The following is an 18,132-nucleotide window of genomic DNA, read 5'->3' on the forward strand; positions in this document are numbered from 1 at the left end:
AAAAATAAATTCTGACCTGATGATGACCATGAACCCATTGGCGATTTGAATACTCCTCTGGTCAATGTATCTCCTTCAGGGAAGGGAACCTGCCGTCCTTACCCGGTCTGGCCTACATGCCACTCCAGGCGCACACAGTGATGTGGTTGACTCTTAACAGCCCCCCTCTGAAATGTCCTAGAAATCCACTCAGTTCACGAGCAATTACGGATGGACAACGAATGCTGGCCCAGCCAGCGACGCCCGCATCCCAAGAACGAATGAACAAAGTCAACCAAAAAGCCCATCTAAGCTAACCCTGATTGCCAGTATTTGACACATATCCTTCTAAACCTTTCCTATCCAAGTATCTGTCCAAATGTCTTTTTAATGGTGTCAATGTCCCTGCTTCAACCACTTGATACAACAGCTCATTCCACATACGTAACACCCGCTGTGAAAAAATCTTTGCACCACAGGTTCGCATTAATTCTTTCTCCTCTTAACTTATACCTATAATTCTGGTCCTCGATTCCCCAACCCTGGAAAAAAGAACCTGAGTGCATTCACCACATCCTCTCATGATCTTACGCATCTTCATAAGATCGCCTCTCGGTCTCCTACGTTCTAAAGAAAAAAGTGGTAGCCTACCCAACCTCTCCCTATAACTCAGTCTCTTAAGTCCTGGCAACGTCCTTGTAAATCTTTGCTGCACTGTATCCAGTTTAATAACATTTTTCCTATAGCAACGTGACCAAACTGTACACAATAGTCCAGGTGCGGCCTCACAACGTCCTGTACAACTGCAACCTAAGTTCCCAACTTCTATACTCAATGCCCTGTCTAATGAAGGCCAGCATTCCAAAAGCCTACTTCACTGGCTTAGCTATCGGTGACTCCACCTTTAGAGAACCATGCACCTGAACCCCAAGGTCCCTCTGTTCCACGATACTCGCTAAGGTCCTACCATTCACCGTGAAAGACATACCTTTGATTTGACTTTCTAAAATGCAACATCTCACACGTATCTGTATTGACCTCCATTTGCCATTTAGCGACCGACTTTCACAACATCAGGATCCTGCTGCAATTTTTGATTGCCTGCCTCATTGTTTAAAATACCACCCGTTTAAGTGACATCCGAAATTCCTCCGTCTTGCGACTTTCTTCAATGTACCCAAGAAATGGAATATTGTCATGCATGCTGTTCTGACCAATTTGTCGCACATCATGTTCAATTTGCCATTTATTTCAAACTCGCTATCTATGTTTCGTTTGTGGAACTATTGTATCGCCGTCACACTGTGATTTCGAAAAAAATATTTTGGGCATTAATAAATGTGGATAGCATAACGTCTGACACTAGCCATAATTCTTGAATCACGACAATCGACAGTTACCCCGATGTACCACGTCTGGTTGAAAAACGAGATGCAATAACCTTTATACACTTGGATTAAAAGGTGCAACATGTAAGGTTGGTGTGAGGGTGATAATTAGTATGGAGAGAACATTGACTCAAAGACATATCACAAAAAATACGTCATGTGGTCTAATTTTAACGGGATTGCAGGCCGAGATTGGTGGAGTACCTCAAGGACAGGTGGGGATCATCGCTTGTAATAAACTGAACTGATAATCTTGTGAGTTGCAAGGAATGCCCTGTCTACGTTTGCAGTTTTCCATTCGATTTATTGTAATTCCGGATCTCTTTATGCTCTTATTTCTTCATGTTCTCAAGCACTCTTAGCGCCTCTCCCTCTCCTGGCCTTGTGTCAGCCAATGCTTTCCTTGCCAATTTACAAGCTCCCACCTCCCACAAAATTCATGTGTTTCACAGTTCAGTTGTTCATGTCCGATCGCGCACATTGGCAACCCGCCTGACCAATATGCATCCCCGGTAGAGTCACACATTAAAATTCATGTTGTTGCTGAAAACTATTTTATGTCCTGGCCCCTCTGACCACTTTAATTCTACACAACACTACCACGATCAGTGATTTCTGCATTCATCCATTGAGAACCCTGATTTACTGACTCCACTCAGTCTCCAGTTTCTTCAGCTAACAAGACCTCCCACTCGGTACATCACCCCATGGACATGTCCGCCCATTACTCCTTTTGCAGTTCCGATGCCCTGAAAGTGTCTAGTTCAGCAACTGCATGTGTAACTGTCACAATATGTGCTGATTTGTTCCTTATACAGATCAGTTTCGTTTAGAGTTGTCTTTTTTCGCTGCTGATTCTTATTGTCATTGTTTCTAACTGTATACCTTTCCTCTGTGCATCACTGCAACTAGTTGCAATTCTTGTGAAACTTTGAAAGTGATGACATACGGGGAAGGAGAACTTGACTCATATTCGATGGCAAGAGATTTGGAAAGGAGGGCAAAATCAATCGGCAAGGCATTTTAAAGGGCATTTCGAAGGAGAAGAGAACCGTGCTGTTTAAGAAGGGAATTCAAGAACTTATAGAGGAATCAGCTGACAGATGGAGACTGAATAAAAGTAATAGAAGAGAAAGGTTGTTGTGTGGAGTTAGTTTTCGTCTATAGAATACAGTGCATAAGGAGGCCATTCGGCCCAAAAGTATGCGCCGGCCCTCTGAAAAAACCTCCGACCTCGGCCCATTCCTGGGCATTATCTCTGTAACCCTGTAATCTCGCTCCCACAACACTGGACATCAAATTACCAAGGCCATTCCACCTAAACTATACATGCTTGGACTGCCGGGCTGGGGCTTTTGCAAACATATAAACAGGGCAGAGAGAAATAACGCTGAGGAGGTTGACGTTATGTTCTGAATTCACAAGTAGGTCCTTTGGCTGTTATGTGTAATCCCACTTATCCTTTCTTTATTACAGCCAACCTAGTCACTCTGATGATCCTCCGACTCAAGGACTGTGGTCTGTGCAAGCGAACAACTATCTACCTGGTAGCCATGGTCTCAGCGGACCTGCTTGTCCTCATATTTCTTGTTCTGATCAATCATATACTGGCGCCTCGGGTACCACAGACGTTTTACCTTAATAGCTTAGTATATGGTTTGAACTCTATCATGAGTGTCGCTGTCACCAACTGCTCAGTCTGGCTGACTGTGTCCTTCACCTTTGACCGCTTCGTGGCCATCTGCTGCCAGAGTTTTAAACGAAGGTACTGTGCCCCCAAATCTGCAGCGCTGATCGTTGGAGCGATTTATCTTGGGACATATTTGAGCAGCATCCCCAATTTCTTCACGAATGTTCATTACTATGACCACGAAGAACTGGAAACGAAAACCAGAAATGCTGACAACACAGATTCGATTCACGCCTGGAGGGTATTTTACTGGGTGAAGCTAATTTTAAATCCATTAGTTCCCTACTTCGCTGTGATACTGCTCAATCTTTTGACGGTCAGACACGTCCTGGCGGCCAGTGAGGTGCGGCGGGCGTTCCGGGGAGATGGTCAGAGATCCGGGGACCCCGAGATGCAGAATCGGAGGAAAGCCCTGGTTTTGCTCATTGCAGCCTCCGCCAGTTTCATCTTGCTGTGGATGCCAACGATCGGACTCTTTCTTTTCTCACGGATCACTGCAACCTACAGTTTCCACGACTTCAAAGAGCCCGTGGCTGTTATTCATGAACTCGCCGACATGCTCAGTACACTGAACTGCTGTACGAGCACCTGTATGTACGCTCTCACCCAATCAAAATTCAGGGCAGAGCTGAGAAGGGCGGTGCGATACGGGGAAGATTTAATGACAAAAACTACTACAACACGTCAGTGAATTCAACCAAGGACGCGAATAAAAAACCCCACTAAAATTTCAGAATTGATCAGATCAATTGTAATCACACCACTTGTTTGGAAGCCATTTTCATTGTGCAATTGTATTCACGACAAATTTTAAGCAGAAAAGATAATCGTTCACAATGCTTCGTTAAACGTTTGTGTTCTCAATGCCATTTCACAGTGAAATTGATACAGGTTCTTAGAGATATGCTTTGAAAGCGGAAAGACTTGTGTTGTCGGCGGGCTTCGCCTAGGTTTAGGCCTGATTCAACTGGAAATTTTAAAAGAAAGGATTGGGCATTGAATATGAAACTGGAGTGAAAGCTCACTCAGCCTTGGAACTCGGACTTGACCAAAAGTGAAACACAACACCCAGACAAATTTCCGGAACATGCTTGGTCCTGCCCCGTCCCTCACCCATCAGGATATAATAGAACATAAAACATAGAACTGTACAGCACAGTATAGGCCGGTAGGCCCACGATGTTGTGCCGAACTAGTCTGAAACTAAAATCAAATCAACCTACTCGCAATCATTCTAGTGCACTCCATATGCATATCCAATGATCGCTTGAAATTTCCTAAAGTGTGCGACTCCACTACCATAGCTGGGAGAGTGGTCCACGCCCCAACCACTCTCCGAGTAAAGAACCTACTTCTGAAATCCCTCCTATATCTTCCAAAATGAACCTTATAGTTATGCCAACCGTATAAGCAACATCCACCCGAGGAAAAAGTCGCTGAACGTCCACTCTATCTATCCCTCTCATCATTTTATACACCTCAATTAAGTCACCACACATCCTCCTTCGCTCCAATGAGAAAAGCCCTCGCTCCCTCAACCTTTCCTCATAAGACCTACCCTCTAATCCAGGCAGCATCCTGGTAAATCTTGTTTGCACCCTTTGCAATGCTTCCACATGCTTCCTATAATGAAGTGACCAGAACTGCACTCAATACTCCAAATGTGGTCGAACCAACGTTTTGTACAGTTGCAGCATAACCTCACGGCTCTTAAACTCAGTCCCCCTGTTGATAAATGCTAACACGCTATAGGCTTTCTTCACGGCTCTATCCACTTGAATGGCAACTTTCAGAGATCTATGGATATGAACTGCGTGATCTCTCTGCTACTCCACATTCTACAGAAACCTGCCGTTAGCCGTGTAATCCGCATTCAAATTTGTCCTACCAAAATTAATCACCTCACACTTATCAGGGTTAAACTCCATCTGCCACTTTTCAGCCCAGCTCTGCATCCTATCAATGTCTCTTTGCAGCCTACACCAGCCCTCCCCATTACCCATTACTCCTCAGATCTTGGTGCCATCAGCAAATTTACTAATCCAACCTTCAACTCCATCATCCAAGTCATTGATAAAAATCACAAACAGCAGAGGACCCAGCACTGATCCCTGTGGTACATCGTGGTAACTGGGCTGCAGGATGAAAATGTACCATCTGCCACCACCCTCTGTCTTCTATGTGATAGCCAGTTACTGATCCAATCGGCCTAATTTCCCTCTGTGCCATGCCTCCTTACTTTCTGCATGAGCCGACCATGGGGCAACTTATCAAACGCCTTACTAAAATCCATGCATACGGCATCAACTGCTCTACCTTCATCTATGTACTTAGTTACCTTCTCAAAGAATAAAATGAAACTTGTGAGGCAAGACTTACACCTCAGAAATTCGTGCTGACTATCCTGGATTAAGCTGTATCTTTCCAAATGATCATAAATCCTCTGCCTCAGGACCCATTCCAATAATGTACCTATGACCGAAGTGAGACTAACTGGCCTATTATTCCCAAGGTTATACCTATTCCCTTCCTTGAACAAGGGGACAACATTGGCCTCTCTCCAGTCTTCTGGCACGAGTCCTGCAGACAGTGAGGTCATAAAGGTAAAAGCCAAAGGCTCTGCAATCTCATCCCTCGCCTCCCAAAGAATTCTAGGACTTATCCCATCAGGCCCAGGGAACCTATCTATCATCAGGCTTCTCAAAATTTCTAACACATCTTCCTTCCGAATATCTACCTCCTCCAGCCAACCAGCCTGTATCGCACTATCTCCCTCGACAACATGGCCCCTCTCCGTTGTGAACATTGAAGAAATGTATTCCTTTAGGGCCTCTCCTATATCTTCAGACTCCATGCACACGTTCCCACTACTGTCCTTGACCGGCCCCAACTTCACCTTGGTCATTCATTTATTCCTCACATAAGTGTAAAAGCCTTGTGGTTTTTCTTGATCCTTCCCGCCAAGGATATGTCATGCCCCCTCCTAGCCTAAGCCCTTTCTTGAGCTCTTTCCTAGCTACCTTTAATCGCTCCAGTGCCCTAACTGCACCTTGTTTTCTCATCCTTACATAAGCCCCCTTCTTCCTCTTGAGAAGCCATTCAACCTCTTTTGAGAACCATGGTTCCCTCACTCGACCATTTCCTCCCTGCCTGCCAGGGACATAATATCAAGGACACGCAGTATTTGTTCCTTGAACAAGCTCCACATCTCACTTGTGCCTATCCCTGACAGTTACTGTTTCCATCTTATGCTCCCCAATTCTTGCCGAATCGCATCATTGTTTCAATTGTTGTGACCAGCTTTATTGGGTACCTAGATGTAGCCACTCTTTCCGGCGCCCAGAGTTGCCACCGTAACATTATACAGCGACAAGATACGTGCCAACTACCTCAGGAGAGGGACATTTGTGGCGGGCCCCGACGTTCTGCCAAGTAGCAATCACCGAATGCATTGGATGTTGGTACACCTCCCGAGGCCACATTGATAGAAGGGCACAGAAGCTTCCAGAAAGGACCGAAGGGAGCTGGATTAACGTAGACGTCCAAGACCTCTCAGGAGTGAACAATCGGCGTGATAAGTGGCCGTGGCCATCTAGAAGACTGACCAGAGAGGGAAACAAGGAAGCAGCCAGCGACATCACCTTCGTGATGGCGGCCCAGAGAGACTCGAGGTTCGGGCAGTCGCTTTGTTCAAGCCATCCAAATGGGTAGTATTACCGAAATTTGGTTGCCTCTTGTCTTTCATTGAATAAAATTGGTTGAAATATATATTTCCCTTGTTCTTTGTTCTCGCTATAACAGACATCTTGGAAAATGCCTTGAGTGAACAGAGCGGTTGAATACTTGTATTGCTCCGATACCAGCACCTTCCGGGACTTGCATAATTACAGCTGCGATAATGATCAGCGACGGCCAGCTCCATAGAAATCAAAGTTCAGAAAGCGGCCATTCGGCCCATGGAGTCTGCATCGGCCCTTGAAAAGAGCAACCCACCCAATCTCGGTCAATAATACCAATAGATGTAGAAATATATAATGAACAATAATGTAATATATGTCAGATAGATATAAAATACGTATAAACTTCAGAACCAGGCACTGGGACACACACACTATCGCGGTAACCCAGTAACCCCACTTAATATTTTTGGACACTAAGGGCAATTTATCATGGCCAATGCACCAAACGTGCATATCTCTGGACACTGGGAGGAAACCGGAGCACCCGGTGGAAACCCACGCAGACACGGGGAGGATGTCCACACTCCGCACAGACAGTGACCCAAGCCGGGAATCGAACCTGGGTCACTGGAGCGATGAAGCAACTATGCTATCCACTGTGCTTGCGTGCTGCTACTAAATTGTTTGCGTGTAATATAATGGTGGGAACAGGGCAGTCAGAAAAAAGAGCACAAAACATAAGACTCAGAAAATAGTGCCAGGATTGGACAGAGTCAGCATAGATTCATCAAGTGGAAACCAGGCTTGACAATTCTTGCTTTTTTATAAATTTAGAGTACCCAATTATTTTTTTCCAATTAAGGCGCAATTTAGCGTGGCCAATCCACCTACCCCGCACACCTCTGGGTTGTGGGGGTGAAACCCACGCAGACAATGGGACAATGTGCTACCATGTGAGCTACATGTGGTACCAGTGCTACCACTGCGTCACCGTGCTGCCCTGATGCTTGATAATTCTAATGGAATTCTTCGAGGTTGCAATGAGTAAAGTTGACGAGGGGGAGCCAGTGGATGTGATATATGTCTACTTTCAGAAGTTGTTTGACAAAGTTATGCATCGTAGATTAGTGTGCATAATTAAAGCACGTAATTTATTAAGATGGACAGGAAACTGGTTCGCAGACAGGAAACACAGACAAGGAGAAAACAGGTAGTGAGTAGAGGGTTTCCAAAGGGATCGGTTCCAGGACCACAGATATGCACAATATATGTTAATGATCGAAAGGTGCAGCACTGTGGCGCAGTGGTTAACATTGCTGCCTCACGGCGCCGGTATCCCAGGTTCGATCCCTGCTCTGGGTCACTGTCCATGTGGAGTTTGCACATTCTCCCCGTGTTTGCGTGGGTTTCGCTCTCACAACCCAAATAAGCGTTGGGTAGGTGGATTGGCCACGTTAAATTGCCCATTATTTTGAAAAAAAAATGAATTGGCCCTAACCAACGTACTATGTACCTCCAAAAGAACCTAATTACTCTTATATTCTATGCTACGACTCATGAAGGCAAGTGTGCCACGTGCCTACTTAACTTCCCTGTTCACCTGCACTGCCACCTTCATTCAGGGATCTGTGAACAAGGACCCCAAGGTCTAGCTGCACCACTGAGCTTCCGAGTGCCTGCGATTACTTGCATATATATATGTACATGCATATATATATACACACACATATATATATATATGTATATATTATCACCTCGGTCAATAATATCAATAGATATGGAAATATATAATGAATAATAATGTAATATATGTCAGATAGATATAAAATACTTATAAACTACATAATTAGGCACAGGGACACACACACTCACACATTCAAGGGTAAATCAATACTTCGAATCTAAGGTGGACCCGAGTCCAGAAGTGCCAATTTTTGGAGTGTGGGGACCCGTGAATCGAGGGGGTGACAGAGGCCGATGTTTTCGCCTTTGTCTCTTTGGTAGCCCGGAGACGGATCTTGTTAGGGTGGAGTCACTCTGGGCCGCCGAATGCGGGGATGTGTGCGAGCGACTTCGCTGACTTCCTCAGGATGGAAAAAAATCAAGTTCGCTTTGAGAGGGTCGGTGGAGAGATTTGCCTGTCCATCGAATCCGTTTATTAATTTATTCCTTGATGTTTAAGTCAGCAGTGGGAATTGGGGAAAGGGGGGATTTTGGTATTTAAAATAACAGCTGAGTGGGAAGAGGGTAACATCAGGGAGGGTGCGAAGCAGGGGCGATGGTTATTTATTTATTATAGTATTTCCTGTTTGTTGTCTCTTTGGTTTACAGAGATACAAATGCCACAATAAAAATATAATCAAAAAATAATGTTGCTTGGTATCTCCAGGTACTCGGGTACAATTCCGGCCGTAAGTCACTGTCTGTGTGGATATTTCATCCTACCCCCGTGTCTGCGTGGGTTTCTTCCGGGAGCTTCAGTTCCCTGCCACAGCCCAAAGATGTGCAGGATTAGGTGGCCCGGCCATGCTAAAAGATTGCTCCTTTGTGTCACAAAGGTTTGCAGGTTTGGGGAAAGCGCAATGCTAAAAGATTGCTCCTTTGTGTCACAAAGGTTTGCAGGTTTGGGGAAAGCGCAATGCTAAAAGATTGCTCCTTTGTGGCACAAAGGTTTGCAGGTTTGGGGAAAGCGCAATGCTAAAAGATTGCTCCTTCGTGTCACAAAGGTAGGAAGGTTTGGGGGATCGTGGGCTTATCAGGATAAGGTGGAGAATTGGATCAAGGTAGTGCGCCCTGTTGCAAGGTCGGTGCCGATTCGATGGACTGAACGCACTGTAGATATTATATGATTAGAGCAGCTCCTCGCGACAGTGCTACAATGCAGGTGCAGCAGATATTAAGAAAGCTGACTTTTAGCGCAAGAGGATTTGAATACAGGATTATGGGGTCCTGCTTCATCTGTATTGGAACTTGGGTAAGCCGCACCAGGAGCATTGGGTGCAATTTTGGTCCCTTTATCTGAGGAAGAAAATTATTGGAGCGTCCGAGTGGCACAGTGGTTATCACTGCTGCCTCACTGCGTCAAGGAACCGGGATCGATCCTGGCCCCAGATCAATGTCCGCGTGGAGTTTAAACATTTTCCGGTGATTGCCAGAATCTCACGTCCGTAACACAATTATATGCGCCGTAGGTATATAGGACACGCTAAATTGCCCCTTTATTGGCTGAAAAATATAATGGAAAGGCCTTTTTGTGTTAGAGTGTGTTGTCAAATGTTCACCACTCTCGTACCAGCTGTGGCGGGACTGCCCGATGAAGAGAGATTGGGAAAACTGGGCCTGCATTATTTTGAGTTTCAATGATGAGAGGTGATCTCATTGAAACCTACAAAATACTCAGTGGGACAGACAGAGTAGATTGCGGGTAAGATGTTGTCCTGGCACCAGGAGATACAATTGCAAGATATGGGGGAAGCTAATTAGGACGGAGATGAGGAGAAATGCCTCTACTCAAAGGGTTGTGAATATTTGGTATTCGCTATTCCAGAGGGACGTGGAAGCTCAGTCACTGAGTATGTTTAGAGCAGAGCTTGGCAGATATCTAAATCCCAATGACAGAAAGGGCTATAGGGCTAGTGTGGGCACAAAGGTATTGCAGTCAATGATGACACGTGATCGTATTGTATGGCAGAGCAGGATCGACGGGCTGAATGGCCAACTTCACTTCCTATGTTCATATGCAACTGCCCGGGGAAGGTTTTAGAGGAGAGTGTCGATGGAGATTTACTCTGTAACTAACCCCGTGCTGTTCCTATCCTGGGAGTGTTTGATGGGGGACAATGTAGAGGGAACTTCACTCTGTATCTAACCCCGTGCTGTTCCTATCCTGGGAGTGTTTGATGGGGACAGTGTAGAGGGAACTTCACTCTGTATTTAACCCCGTGCTGTACCTGTCCTGGGAGTGTTTGATGGGGGACAATGTAGAGGGAACTTCACTCTGTATTTAACCCCGTGATGTGCCTGTCGTGGGAGTGTTGGATGGGGACAGTGTCGAGGGAGCTTTACTCTGTATCCAACCCCGTTCTGTGCCTGTCCTGGGAGTGTTGGATGGGGATAGTGTAGAGGGAGCTTTACTCTGTATCTAACGCGTGCTGTACCTGTCCTGGGAGTATTTAATGGTGACAGTGGAGAGGGAGCTTTACTCTGCACATAACCCCGTGCGGTAGCTGTCCTGGGAATATTTGATGGAGACAGTGTAGATGGAGCTTTACTCTGCATATAACCCCGTGATGCACCTATCCTGGAAGTGATTGATGGGGACAGTGTATGGGGAGCTTCACTCTGTATATAATATCGTGCTGCACCTGTCCTGGGAGTGTTTGATTGTAACAAAGTAAAGGGAGCTCGCCGCTCTATCTAACACTTTGCTGTCCCTGCCCTGGGAGTGTTTGATGGGGACAGTGTACAGGGAGTTTTACTCTCTACCTAAGCCTTTGCAGTGTTGGATACGTTGAGCATAACCTCCTCATTCTCGTACTCTGTGCCCCTATTAACAAAGCTATGAATGCTATATTCTTTATTAAATGCTCTCCACCTGTCCTTCCACATTCAATGAGCGACGCATATATACACCCAGTTATCTCAGTTCCTGAAATCCTTTAATCATTTTACGGCTTATTTTATCTTGTCCTTCCATGTCCTTTCAAACAAAATGCATGGCCTCACACTTCTGCGCGTTGCGCTTGATCTGCCTTGTATTTGCCCACTCCAAAAATTTGTGTATGTCCATTTTGACGTTTTATACTGTTCTCCTCACAGTTTACGATACTATCAGGTTTCGAAAAAGACGCAACTTTGTAATTATCCCCTGCACCCCAAGATCTTCCTTTGTGCAAGATGGCGCCGGAGCGTGGCGACTCTTTGCGAGCTCTCCCAAACATATCCTCTTTTTACATCTCCTATAACCGGGCGAATCTTTTAATATTCATTTCTAACAGAAACATTATCTTTTACCTTCCCTTGCAGGTTTGAAGATCCTCCGAGACCCTGAAGTGGATATTTTGCCGGACTCGACCCGACCCAGCTGCACCCCTGTTGACACGACCCGACCTGGAACTGTTCAGGCCCAAACCCGAAGTGACGATCCGACCTTGATTTCGACCAGACAGGGGCCTCGGAGCGCCCTTCCCGTCGGAGTTACCGACGCCAGTCCCCTGACGGCTCTACCTAGTCTCCGAAAAACCCGACCCGGCTCCCGACCACGAGACTCGGCCCGGCCCGACACAAAGAGGCCCGCCCAGTGACCCAACCCGGAGAGGCCCTCCAGCGACCTGACTAACCTGAGGATGGAGGAAAGGAGAATCCACGTGGAGACCTGACCAGGCCAACTCCAAGGCCCGACCCCAGGAGCGATCAACGAGTGAGATGAACATGTGAACCCAGCCCAACATTCCTCTTGAAGCCCCTGCCTACGATACAAGCCCCCCGAAACGACGGAGACCCCACGTGAAGAACCAAACAGGCCGCAAAGTATTGCCGTACCCGCACAACGCTGGGGTCCGACCGGATCGCAAATATGTCACCCCGCAACCACAACCAGCACCAGGGACACTGCCAGGCGCGACCGTGGAAACATAGCCAGCGGCCTGATCTTCACGAGACGCAACCACCTACCTTCCACAAAGTTCGCTTTCTCTTATCAACACCGTGGTTTGTAGTTGAGACTGAAACAACTCGGTTTCAAGACTCATCACCCCAGCTTACTCCTGGCAAACGTCCAGGCGATTTTAAAAAACAGGCTGGACGAACATAATGCTATACGTTGCACTCAGAGGGAAGTAAGAGACTGCTGTGTGATCTGTTTTGCAAAAATCCCCGCCTCAGCGGTATGTGCCATACATCCTGAAGGCTTCTGAATTCACCGGCTGACCGCACTGCATCATCGGGCAAAACAAAGAGTGGAGGGGTTTGCCTCCTCATTAACACTTCCTCGTGCTTGGATGTGGGGACCCTGGCGGCGTTCTGCTCCCCAGACCAGGAATACCTGACCGGGAAATACCACCCATACTTCCTTCCATATCAATTCACTTCATATTGTTTAGCACAGGGCTAAATCGCTGGCTTTGAAAGCAGACCAACGCGGGCCAGCAGCACGGCTCCATTCCCGAAACAGCCTACCTGATTAGGCGCCGGAATGTGGCGACTGGGGGCTTTTCTCAGTAACTTCATTTGAAGTCTACTTGTGACAATAAGCGATTTTCATTAATTTCATTATCACAGCGGTCTACGTCCCACCCCAGGCAGAAGTGAAGAAAGCGCTGGACGAACTGTGCATAGTTATAAACAACAATAAAACAGAACACCCGGAGGTCATGCTCATCGTGGCCGGGGACTTCAACAACGCCAACCCCAAGAATGTACTGCCAAAATTCCACAGCACTTCTGGTCGCACGACTCTTGACCACTGCAACACAAAAACTAAGGGTGCCTACCATTCCATCCCGCGACCGCACTTCGGAAAATCAGACCATACGCGAAAAGTTAAGCGGGATTATCCAGCTCAGAAGGCCATGCAGTGCTGGTCCGAGGCAACAGACACGCTCCTATGTGACTGTTTAGAGACAGTGGACTGGTCAATACTTAAGAACTCAGCGACCAACCTGCGTATGCCACCACCATCATAGACTTCAAAGTTTGGACGACTGCGTGTCAAAGAAAGCAGTACGTATGGTTCCCAACCGGAAACCATGGCTTAATCGGGAGATTTACTCCCTACTGAAGGACAGGTCTGAGGCGTTCAATACAGGTGACCCTGAGCTATACAAGAAATCCAGGTACAACCTCCTGGGGACTCACTTCTTCGTTTATCGAAAGAGACCAATGTTTCAATAATCGACTAGGGTTTGTTCAAAAGCCTTCAATAACTTTCATATATCCAATTTCGCTTTTCATAAATCACCTTTCCAATTGGCACAATTCCACTTTACATTGATTTGACTGACGTGTCTGCCCATTTCGTCGAACTGTCACTTTCCCTTGTAAGGTTTTCGGGCAATTCGGCCCTTTTGGAGAAACTCAGAGACTGTAAACTGACTTTCCAGCCAAGGGAACAGAACCAGTTTTCCCAGCAGGCTTGGCCCGCTGAGCTGAGTGGGGACATAAGCACATAAATATTTACAAACACCCCCCTAGGAGCTACAAGGAAGAAGGAGCCAGACAACAAGATAACATCAAGACACAGACAAAGGGGCACGGGAATACACAGGAGGCTTGCATGCAAGCAGGACAATGGGATGGTCATAGCCCCATGCAAATGTAAATGACCTGGCCTCCACCAGAGCAGAATCCAATCAACACCCCATCAACATAGCAGCATCTCCGGAGCAGATGGAAGTCTTTGAAAATCTTCAAGGGAGCTCAACCTCGTTATCTCAAAAAACAGACTGGAGGCGGACCTAGGGGAGGTACTCCCATCTCGACAGCTCTGACCGGCTCAAAGGGGGCGGGACCAGCGGGAACTTTAAAACTTACCTTTTCAATGCAAAAGGGGCTGGCCGATCACAGAACAAAGCCAGGTAAAGCAATATAAAAGGGGCTGTGTTTTCAATTGGGGGGTTCTGTTCGTTCCTGGCTCGACCTCTGCACCCCTGACTTGACCTCTGCAGCCTGTGACCGTAAGTACTCCGCAGCAGCTTACGAAACTCCCTTGATTTTAATAGTGGTTGAGGCTTTGGGGAAGGGAACTTGTTTTGTGCCTGTGATATTGCTAAAACCTGTGTAAGCATAAGAATTTTCGTTGTGTCCGCTATATTACCTTTGAATAGACATAGTGTATATTAGAGTATAAGATTGTATTGTGTTTCTTCTGTTGATGATTTTGACCTGGGTTTTACAATAAACCTTGATTTGATGACAATTGGAGTCGTTTAAATTCTTCAATCTTTCACCAGCGATCTCTGACCAAGTCATTGTTAAAATACTCCTCACCTTAATTCCGGGTTCAGGAATCGAGGGTCATCTTGAGCGATTCACTCAGGACAGACTGCTGGTTAGGGAATAAACAGCAGTGTCCTATTCTCTCTCTTGGGAAAGCTACTCTAGTGGAGTAGGAACCGGGTGGCTGTTGCACCACCGGCAAGAGAGAGAATCACCTGGGTATTGGTAGGGGTCTGGAGATCTGTGTGATATAAGTCTCAGGCTGTCGGTTAGGAATAAACGGCAGGCTTGAATCAGTGCTCTCTTCAGTGGAAGTGTCCCAGTGCGACATCCCCTGGCCTCTGAAGTTTCAGTGCCAGCTGGAGAGAGACACACACAGATATTCAAACCCCAGATATCGGCCCAGTAGTGGAGTAGCGGAGATGGCACCCTCTACAATGGCGACCGCGGCAGGAGCCCGGTGGTTTGGAGTATGTGACTTGGCAGAGGGGGTGAGGGAACGAAGCAAAATGGAGGAGAGAATATCCTCGTATTTGTGGCAAAAGGTCAACCTCACCAAACCTTGGGTTTCAGAATTGATCAATGCGGAGGAACCGGTAATGGCAGCGGCTGCATGGACAGAAAGCAAGGCGCACAAAAGGCACTTGGAGAAGGCAGTTTGGCTGGTTTGCCTGTCCGAGCAGGTAGTCAAGACAGAGGATAGGGTCGAAGAGTTAGAGCAGGAGTTGAGAGAAGTGAGGGCCAGCGCAGGGGACAGCGCTAGTGTAGCGGAACGACTGCGGGAAGAAATGGCAGAAATGAGACAGGAAAGCGAGTCTAACCGGTGTGAGAAGGACTATCTCCACTGCCAGATAGTGGAGGGTAAAGAAAAGGAACGGAGGCTCCAGGAACTCTATGCTCGGAGTACAGAGCAGTGTAGGAGGCTGGAGGGGAAGTACCGGGACATCCAGGCAGCATACCGAGTGGCTCGCGAGGAAGTAGGGGACTGTGCCCATGGGCCGTGCCAGGCACGAATAACGGAGTTGGAGGAGGCCTTGTCCAAGGTCAGGGGACAGATACACCTGGTAGGTCCAGGGGGGTCCCCTAGGGGCAAGGTGCTCCTCGCAGCGGATGATTCCCCAAAGGCCAAGGGGAATAGACCGCCTCCTGAGGCACCGGGATTGTGTCCGGGCCGGCAGGGGGGGATCGGACTGCACGTTCAGGGGCAAGTCCAAGGGGGGTCGGCAGGGTACCCCCAGCTGGCGGCGTGTCCGCCTGGTCTCGTATGTGGGTCCCCATGGGATGGGGACAGACCGCTGCCTGGGATGCCGGTGATGGGGCCGGGTCAGCAGGTAGGGTTTGGACCGCCCGGTCAGGGGCAGGTCCAAGGGGGGTCAGTGGTGTATCCCCAGATAGCGGCGTCTCCTATATGGGTAGTTAGCCCGGGGACAGGGGGGCTACCCAACGAGGCAGGAGAGCTGGACAGTGGGGAGGAGGAGCAGGAACCCCAGGTAGGGCAGATGTGCCCTGTCAGGCAAAGAAGGTATGGTCCCCCGGCGGGGATGGCAAACAGGGGACCGGTTGAGGGCGACATTATCGTTCCTCATGGGGCATCCGCGCTCAGGGGGATGGTGGCCCACGTTCCCAGACTAACTCCAAAGGGGGATCCGTCGCTGCATTTTATGGAGGTGGAACAGGCTGCCAACATCAATGACTGCGACGAAGGGGAGCAAATAAAGATGCTCCTGATAACCCTAGATGCCCAGCTATGCAGGACAGTGACCTCTGGGAATGGGGGAAGACCTGACACCTGGGCGGCAGCACAGACTGCTGTTCTGGAGGCAATGGGTTTGAATCTGGGGAGCCCTTTCATGAGGGTGGGGGAAACCAAACAGCAACCAGGGGAATCTCCCACCATGTTCGCAGACAGACTGTGGACTGTCTATGTGGAGGCGTGTGGGGCTCCCGCGGATAGGCAGAATTTAGATGAGAGAACAGCCCACTGGCTGAAGACCCTCGTAGCTAACTGTCTCCCTCACGTTAGGGCAAAGGCCGAACACTGGTTCGACCCGCAGAGTCCGGACCTTAATGAGGCAGAGGTCCTTAGGAAACTCACCCTTGCATATCGTAATGGGGAGAGGGGTGAGGACAAGCCCCTTAAGGGTAGGGTGCATGAAATCGCGCCAGCAGCCCCTAAGAGAGAGTGGAAGCATGAGGAATACTTATGCTACGGGTGTGGGAAGGCCGGGCATTTCAAGAGGGAATGTAAAAACCCTAGCAAGGAGGAGAGGGCTCCCGCAGTAGAGAGTCAGACCCCGGCGGCAGGAGCAGCTGCCCCGGAAACCTTCGAGGTAAAGAAACTTTTAGCCTTTTTGCAGAGCCTAGCAGCTGGGTCGGGACAGGTGGCAATGGCAACGGGCCAGGGCCTGCCCGCACCCACACCACAAGAACCCGTATGACTACCCAGGGAGCAGCCTCAGGAAAAAGGGAGCGCAGGGGTAGTTCTAGCCCCAGACCCTGGTCCGGTCCAGGTGCAGGGTCCCATTCTGGAGGCTGCCTCAGGGGCTATTTGCAGTTTAAATCCCTTAAGGTGGGACCCATGCGAACGCCACATCAGTCAATTTAAATTGTTCCACCCCATAAGGACAAAAAAGAGCAAGGTGGGGGGAAGACAGGGGGTGGTAGTGGAGAAACCCCCCGTAGAATTAACGACGGTGGGGGAGGTCCCTGACTCCACGGTCACACAACCGGTGACAAGGTGCTGTCCCGAAGGGGCAGTCCCAAAGAGACCGACAGTGCTGCAAGCACCCAGCCCAGGGACAGGAACGATTCCCAAGCCCTTACCTGTGGGTCAGGTGGCCTGCCTTAGTATAGAGGCTAAGGAGGCGGAGGAAGTGGAGGTATCACCTTGGGTTTGGGAACCAGTCAGGGGACGAAGGAGCAATCGGGTCTCCAAGCCCCCGGTAAGATGGTCCCCATCACACCTCCCTAGAACCCGGTCCCGCAGTAAGGGGGCCCGAGTAGAAGGGAGCGATGAGGGATCACCGAACCCTGTTGGGAAAGGAGAGGCAAGGGGCAGCCCGAACCCCCGGGAGGGGACGGTCTGGCCCGAGCCGTTGGACCAAACAGGTGGACTGCCCCAGTTTAGCGGGGCACAGTTTTAATTTGGCCACCCGGAGACGGGTGGCATTGTATATATCATATTCCTTTTTCTTTCCCCCTGCTAGTTCTAATTAGTGTGTAGTTGTGTGTGAAGTATTTAGGATCGTGGGAACACAGAAGCGCCTGGTGCAAGGGTAAAATGATGAAGCACCAGGCACTAGGACCCTGGTGCAGCCGGGCTGTAAAACACAGAACCCCAGACAGGCTGCGGCAACTTCAAAGCAGGAGCTGCTGCTGCCACCGGATAGCGGCAGGCACTAGGACCCTGGGGAGCCGGGCTGTAAACACAGAACCCCAGACAGGCTGCGGCAACTTCAAA

General features: G+C 48.5%; 1 protein-coding gene across 1 annotated transcript; it reads left to right on the plus strand.

The window, feature by feature from the left end:
- Window positions 1-2,809: 2,809 nt before the first annotated feature.
- On the plus strand, window positions 2,810-3,748 carry LOC140399545 (probable G-protein coupled receptor 139). The gene has a single exon (XM_072489088.1). The coding sequence runs from the start codon at window positions 2,810-2,812 to the stop codon at window positions 3,746-3,748; it is 939 nt and encodes a 312-aa protein (XP_072345189.1).
- Window positions 3,749-18,132: the final 14,384 nt, after the last annotated feature.

This window comes from Scyliorhinus torazame, chromosome 23 (assembly GCF_047496885.1).
Source record: "Scyliorhinus torazame isolate Kashiwa2021f chromosome 23, sScyTor2.1, whole genome shotgun sequence".
NCBI classification, from domain to species: domain Eukaryota; kingdom Metazoa; phylum Chordata; class Chondrichthyes; order Carcharhiniformes; family Scyliorhinidae; genus Scyliorhinus; species Scyliorhinus torazame.